This window comes from Rhinoderma darwinii, assembly GCF_050947455.1.
Source record: "Rhinoderma darwinii isolate aRhiDar2 chromosome 5 unlocalized genomic scaffold, aRhiDar2.hap1 SUPER_5_unloc_3, whole genome shotgun sequence".
NCBI classification, from domain to species: domain Eukaryota; kingdom Metazoa; phylum Chordata; class Amphibia; order Anura; family Rhinodermatidae; genus Rhinoderma; species Rhinoderma darwinii.
The window spans coordinates 264,082-271,438 of NW_027461787.1; the positions used below are offsets into that span (position 1 = coordinate 264,082).

Sequence of the window (7,357 nt, forward strand, 5' to 3'; positions counted from 1 at the left end):
CATCTCATATACTGCAAGTACGTCATATAAAGGCGGGGTAGTCTCTCGTGACGTCATTGAGAGGCGCGGCATCCCAGTCAAACGGTTCATTGACGTCACTGATGTGGTAGTGGCCGAGGTCTCCTGGTGATGACATCACGGCACATGATTGGCGTGTTTTCTAGTGGGCGGGTTTCACACCTGCAGTGTCACCCGTCACGTCCCTAATATTGGCATTGTTGCTCCGCATATTCATAAAGGCGTCTGATGAACACAAAGATCCAGAAGACTCAGATTACAGCGGGTGCTGGAGACGGGGGCGTCAGTCTGAGGCCATCAGGGGTGTCAGACATAGAGGCTGCCCATGGGGCGTCAGTCTGAGGTCATCAGGGGTGTCAGACATAGAGGCTGTCCATGGGGCGTCAGTCTGAGGCCATCAGGGGTGTCAGACATAGAGGCTGCCCATGGGGGGTCAGTCTGAGGTCATCAGGGGTGTCAGACATAGAGGCTGTCCATGGGGGGTCAGTCTGAGGTCATCAGGGGTGTCAGACATAGAGGCTGCCCATGGGGGGTCAGTCTGAGGTCATCAGGGGTGTCAGACATAGAGGCTGCCCATGGGGGGTCAGTCTGAGGTCATCAGGGGTGTCAGACATAGAGGCTGCCCATGGGGGTCAGTCTGAGGTCATCAGGGGTGTCAGACATAGAGGCTGCCCATGGGGGGTCAGTCTGAGGTCATCAGGGGTGTCAGACATAGAGGCTGTCCATGGGGGGTCAGTCTGAGGTCATCAGGGGTGTCAGACATAGAGGCTGCCCATGGGGGGTCAGTCTGAGGCCATCAGGGGTGTCAGACATAGAGGCTGCCCATGGGGGGTCAGTCTGAGGCCATCAGGGGTGTCAGACATAGAGGCTGCCCATGGGGGTCAGTCTGAGGCCATCAGGGGTGTCAGACATAGAGGCTGCCTATGGGGGGTCAGTCTGAGGCCATCAGGGGTGTCAGACATAGAGGCTGCCCATGGGGGGTCAGTCTGAGGCCATCAGGGTGTCAGATATAGAGGCTGCCCATGGGGGGTCAGTCTGAGGCCATCAGGGGTGTCAGATATAGAGGCTGCCCATGGGGGGTCAGTCTGAGGCCATCAGGGTGTCCGACATAGAGGCTGCCTATGGGGGGTCAGTCTGAGGCCATCACGAGTCATCAGGGGTGTCAGACATAGAGGCTGCCCATGTGGGTCAGTCTGAGGCCATCAGGGGTGTCAGACATAGAGGCTGCCCATGGGGGGTCAGTCTGAGGCCATCACGAGTCATCAGGGGTGTCAGACATAGAGGCTGCCTATGGGGGGTCAGTCTGAGGCCATCAGGGATGTCAGACATAGAGGCTGCCCATGGGGGTCAGTCTGAGGTCATCAGGGGTGTCAGATATAGAGGCTGCCCATGGGGGGTCAGTCTGAGGCCATCAGGGGTGTCAGATATAGAGGCTGCTCATGGGGGGTCAGTCTGAGGTCATCAGGGGTGTCAGATATAGAGGCTGCCCATGTGGGGTCAGTCTGAGGCCATCAGGGGTGTCAGACATAGAGGCTGCCTATGGGGGGTCAGTCTGAGGCCATCACGAGTCATCAGGGGTGTCAGACATAGAGCTGCCCATGGGGGTCAGTCTGAGGTCATCAGGGGTGTCAGACATAGAGGCTGCCCATGGGGGGTCAGTCTGAGGTCATCATGGGTGTCAGACATAGAGGCTGCCCATGGGGGGTCAGTGTGAGGTCATCATGGGTGTCAGACATAGAGGCTGCTCATGGGGGGTCAGTCTGAGGTCATCAGGGGTGTCAGATATAGAGGCTGCCCATGGGGGTCAGTCTGAGGCCATCAGGGGTGTCAGATATAGAGGCTGCCCATGGGGGGTCAGTCTGAGGCTATCAGGGGTGTCCGACATAGAGGCTGCCTATGGGGGGTCAGTCTGAGGCCATCACGAGTCATCAGGGGTGTCAGACATAGAGGCTGCCCATGGGGGGTCAGTCTGAGGCCATCACGAGTCATCAGGGGTGTCAGACATAGAGGCTGCCTATGGGGGTCAGTCTGAGGCCATCAGGGGTGTCAGACATAGAGGCTGCCCATGGGGGGTCAGTCTGAGGCCATCAGGGGTGTCAGACATAGAGGCTGCCCATGGGGGGTCAGTCTGAGGCCATCAGGGGTGTCAGACATAGAGGCTGCCATGGGGGGTCAGTCTGAGGTCATCAGGGGTGTCAGACATAGAGGCTGTCCATGGGCGTCAGTCTGAGGCCATCAGGGGTGTCAGATATAGAGGCTGCCCATGGGGGGTCAGTCTGAGGCCATCAGGGTGTCAGACATAGAGGCTGCCCATGGGGGGTCAGTGTGAGGTCATCAGGGGTGTCAGATATAGAGGCTGCTCATGGGGTGTCAGTCTGAGGTCATCAGGGGTGTCAGAATAGAGGCTGCCCATGGGGGGTCAGTCTGAGGCCATCAGGGGTGTCAGATATAGAGGCTGCCCATGGGGGGTCAGTCTGAGGCCATCAGGGGTGTCAGACATAGAGGCTGCCTATGGGGGGTCAGTCTGAGGCCATCACGAGTCATCAGGGGTGTCAGACATAGAAGCTGCCCATGGGGGGTCAGTCTGAGGTCATCAGGGTGTCAGATATAGAGGCTGCCCATGGGGGGTCAGTCTGAGGCCATCAGGGGTGTCAGACATAGAGGCTGCCCATGTGGGGTCAGTCTGAGGTCATCATGGGTGTCAGACATAGAGGCTGCCCATGGGGGGTCAGTGTGAGGCCATCAGGGGTGTCAGACATAGAGGCTGGCCTATGGGGGGTCAGTCTGAGGCCATCACGAGTCATCAGGGGTGTCAGACATAGAGGCTGCCTATGGGGGGTCAGTCTGAGGCCATCACGAGTCATCAGGGGTGTCAGACATAGAAGCTGCCCATGGGGGGTCAGTCTGAGGTCATCAGGGGTGTCAGACATAGAGGCTGCCCATGGGGGGTCAGTCTGAGGTCATCATGGGTGTCAGACATAGAGGCTGCCCATGGGGGGTCAGTGTGAGGTCATCATGGGTGTCAGACATAGAGGCTGCTCATGGGGGGTCAGTCTGAGGTCATCAGGGGTGTCAGATATAGAGGCTGCCCATGGGGGTCAGTCTGAGGCCATCAGGGGTGTCAGATATAGAGGCTGCCCATGGGGGTCAGTCTGAGGCCATCAGGGGTGTCAGACATAGAGGCTGCCTATGGGGGGTCAGTCTGAGGCCATCACGAGTCATCAGGGGTGTCAGACATAGAAGCTGCCCATGGGGGGTTAGTGTGTAAAATATAGTAAGATATAGTAAAACTTCACAATCATTGGCACGTTGCACATTCAGATCTTGTATTATGGCCTAAAAAGAATTGGTTGCCGGCGGCGCACCCGCTTATGTAAACAGCATCTGCTCGTTGTTGGCAGGTGGGAAAGGAGGAAAGACCGGCCATTTCCAAAGCCATCAAAGTCCCGAAAAAATCTCCAATTGTTCTTACATGTAAATATCGCTCTTCCCAACGTGGAGTCGCTATAGTGTTGATCGGCGCTCATTTATCTTGGCGTGTAAAAGAACCCTGTGGCCTCATGTCTGAAATGAATCTTCCGTCTCCATGACCTCAGTGTCCAAGTCTCTCCTCCTTATTTCATCTCTTGTGTGGGGTTCAGAGTTGAAAATGTCTCCCAGGGATGTACTAAAGGTCCAACTTGCCACCGTCATCCATAGTAATAAGCATGGACACAAGGGATGGGAAGTGGTCACTCTCCGGGGCCGCTGCTACTTCGTGTTATTACTTGGGGTGACAGTTCCCTCTTTACGGACTGTGGCATACACCAGTTCTAGGCAGGACAAGGGTCCCATTGGCACAGGAGGCGAGTGACGTGTATTCTGTGTCCTCCTTACACTGTGTCCTTTTTTCAGGTGGCAAAGCCCGATCCAGCTGCCCCAATGGCTGGTTCTACTACAAGGCAAACTGTTATGGCTACTTCCGTTATCCATTAAGCTGGTCTGAAGCCGAGGTATGAATGAAACCTGAATATCACTCCTCAGTATCCACCAGAGAATGGTCTGTTGGGAGTTGTGCTCTTATACATTATAACACATCATATAAGATAATGACTAACTTGGCGGAAAAATGTAAGAGGGGAAAGCTGGAGCTAAACTTCCAGCCACTCTCTAGGCTCCTCCCCGCATTGTGGCTCCTCCGTGTATTGTGGCTCCTCCCCGCATTGTGGCTCCTCCCTGCATTGTGACTCCCCCCTGTATTGTGACTCCTCCCTGTATTGTGGCTCCTCCCCGCACTGCGGCTCCTCCCTGCATTGTGGCTCCTCCCCACATTGTGGCTCCTCCCTGCATTGTGGCTCCTCCCTGCATTGTGGCTCCCCCCTGTATTGTGGCTCCTCCCTGTATTGTGGCTCCTCCCTGCATTGTGGCTTCCCCCTGTATTGTGACTCCTCCCTGTATTGTGGCTCCCCCCTGCATTGTGGCTCCTCCCTGCATTGTGGCTCCCCCCTGTATTGTGGCTCCTCCCCGCATTGTGGCTCCTCCCCGCATTGTGGCTCCTCCCTGTATTGTGGCGCCTCCCTGAATTGTGGCGCCTCCCTGCATTGTGGCCCCTCCCCACATGGTGGCTCCTCCCTACATTGTGGCTCCTCCCTGCATTGTGGCTCCCCCCTGTATTGTGGCTCCTCCCCGCATTGTGGCTCCTCCCCGCATTGTGGCGCCTCCCTGAATTGTGGCTCCCCCCTGTATTGTGGCTCCTCCCTGCATTGTGGCTCCTCCCCGCATTGTGGCTCCTCCCTGCATTGTGGCTCCTCCCCGCATTGTGGCTCCTCCCTGCATTGTGGCTCCTCCCCGCATTGTGGCTCCTCCCTGCATTGTGGCCCCTCCCCACATGGTGGCTCCTCCCCACATTGTGGCTCCTCCTCTCAGTCCATGTGCAGCACTTTCCTGGTCCTCTTCTCCCCCGGGGTTTAGTTGCTTGTAATCTTTGTGTCCTCTCCATGTACTGACTTTCTGTTGAGCTTGTGATGGGCTTATCTTCATCAGGTACTGGATTTTCCATTTAAACCCCTGGGGCGATTGTTAACGGGTATTTGAATGATGGGTGATCCCACCCCCCGCACCAAATAGGCCTGTGCATGGCTTCATTTCCTAGTTGCACCCCACAAACAGCTCGGGACCTTTGAGCGACCTCTTTGCAAGCCTTGTGTATAGGCAGATGATGATTGTGGGGGACGGTGATTTCGTAGCCCAGGTTGATTGTCCCATAGTCCGGTCTTGCTGCTCTCCTTTCACAGCCCGGCACGTGCTCTGCGCATATTAGTACAGAAACCTTGTATTTGTCTCCTCCGCACAGTATGACTGCCAAGCATATGGCCACGGAGCTCATTTGGCATCCATCATGGACTCTGCAGAAGCGGACATCATTGCCTCCCACATTTCTGCCTATCAGAAGAAGCAGCCAGTATGGATAGGACTCCACGACCCCGAGCAGGTGATCACAGGGTATCAGGGGGTAACATGGAGGTGGCAGCAGATAATCATCACTATATTGGTAATGGGGGAGCATGACTTGTCATCTATGATGTATACTAGTGCTCAGCATACGCCAGTATACAGACAGACAGTAATTATAATATTGGGGTTCGCCAGTCTCCTCATTTATCATCATCGTGTTTCAGAATCGTCGCTGGAAGTGGAATGATGGTTCCATGTATAATTATCGCTCATGGCTCCCCAATCAGCCAGATAATTATAAGGGAGATGAATACTGTGGAGAACTCTCATGCGTAGAAAGTAAGTGACCCCCAAACCTCATTGACATGTAAATTATCTACCACCCATGTCCCCTGTGAAGAAAAATATTGCATTGTTGCTTCTGTTCACACCGGAAACCACGAAACTCTGCCGATCCGTAATAGATCATTATCATTAGCGCCCGGCGGACACGATTGACATACAAGAAGGTCCAGTGGGGTTTCTGCTGGTTCTGCATGCGGCGCTATTCTTCCCGTCACATCTCCCCTGTAGAGTCCAAACGGCAGAGAAAGACATCGATGAGCAAAAGAACTTTCTATCTATCTATCTATCTATCTCATATCTATCTATCTATCTATCTATCTATCTATCTATTTCATATCTATCTATCTATCTATCTATCTATCTATCTATCTATCTATCTATCTATCTATCTATCTATCTATCTATCTATCTATCTCATATCTATCTATCTATCTATCTATCTATCTATCTATCTATCTATCTATCTATCTATCTATCTATCTATCTATCTAATATCTATCTATCTATCTATCTATCTATCTATCTATCTATCTATCTATCTCATATCTATCTCATATCTATCTATCTATCTATCTATCTATCTATCTATCTATCTATCTATCTATCTATCTATCTACCTCATATCTATCTATCTACCTAATATCTATCTATCTATCTATCTCATATGCTCTGTGGCTTGAAAAAACAAGTGGTTTGTATATCAAGTGGAGTTCCAAAAACCGGAGTTCAAAAGAGGAGTTAAAGCCCCAGTAAGTACTCTTCTTTTCTTTTCTTTTTCTTTGACAATTGTTCGCTGTTTTGTTGTAACTTGGATAATGGATAGCAAGATTGGAGGTTTTCTTCAGTGCACAGTTTGCCATATGTATGCACGACTGGAGCCGGAGTTCCAGGGTGAATATCTCTGTGGCAGATGTGAGCATGTTGTTCACCTGGAAGCTCGTATTAGAGATCTGGAGGAGCAGAATGCAACACTGAGGAGGATAGACAATTTTGAGCGGAGCTTGCTGCTCACAGAGCATGCAGTTAGTGGGTTAGAACTGGAGGGTGAAGACATGGGTGAGCAGGATCAGGTAAGTAGCTGGGTTAATGTAGTTAGGGGCAGTAGAAAGGGGTCAAAGAAAAGGAAGGCCGATCCGGTTTCTGAAATTCCAACCAAAATTGCCAAGTTGGGTGATGATGCGAGGGTGTCAGTCTCAGAAATGGCAGCCCTAGTGGATACTGATCTCCCTAACAGCTGGGAGAACAGCCCAGCTAGTAGTCGGTGGGATGGTAATGCAGGTAAGCCAAGACAATTGATAGTCGTAGGGGATTCTATAATCAGGAAGACGGATAGAATAATTTGTCGCCAAGACCGCCTCAACCGAATGGTTTGCTGTCTCCCTGGTGCCAGGGTTCGGCATGTGGCGGAACGGGTGGACAAATTGCTGGGAGGGGCTGGTGATGATCCAGCTGTCGTGGTCCATGTCGGTACCAACGACAGAATAAATGGTAGGTGGAGGAGCCTTAAGAATAATTTTAAAGAACTAGGCTACCAAGCTGAAGGGAAGGACCTCCAAGGTTG

The 7,357-nt window shown here is 52.7% G+C and overlaps 1 protein-coding gene across 1 annotated transcript; it reads left to right on the forward strand.

Moving 5' to 3' along the window:
* Nucleotides 1-3,395: 3,395 nt before the first annotated feature.
* Nucleotides 3,396-5,942, forward strand: LOC142689475 (regenerating islet-derived protein 4-like; the record flags this gene model as incomplete). Its single annotated transcript, XM_075847567.1, has 4 exons — nucleotides 3,396-3,492; nucleotides 3,913-4,010; nucleotides 5,351-5,488; nucleotides 5,676-5,942. Coding segments are annotated over 4 exons (456 nt in total), but the record flags the coding sequence as incomplete, so codon positions are not given.
* Between the last annotated feature and the right edge of the window lie 1,415 nt (nucleotides 5,943-7,357).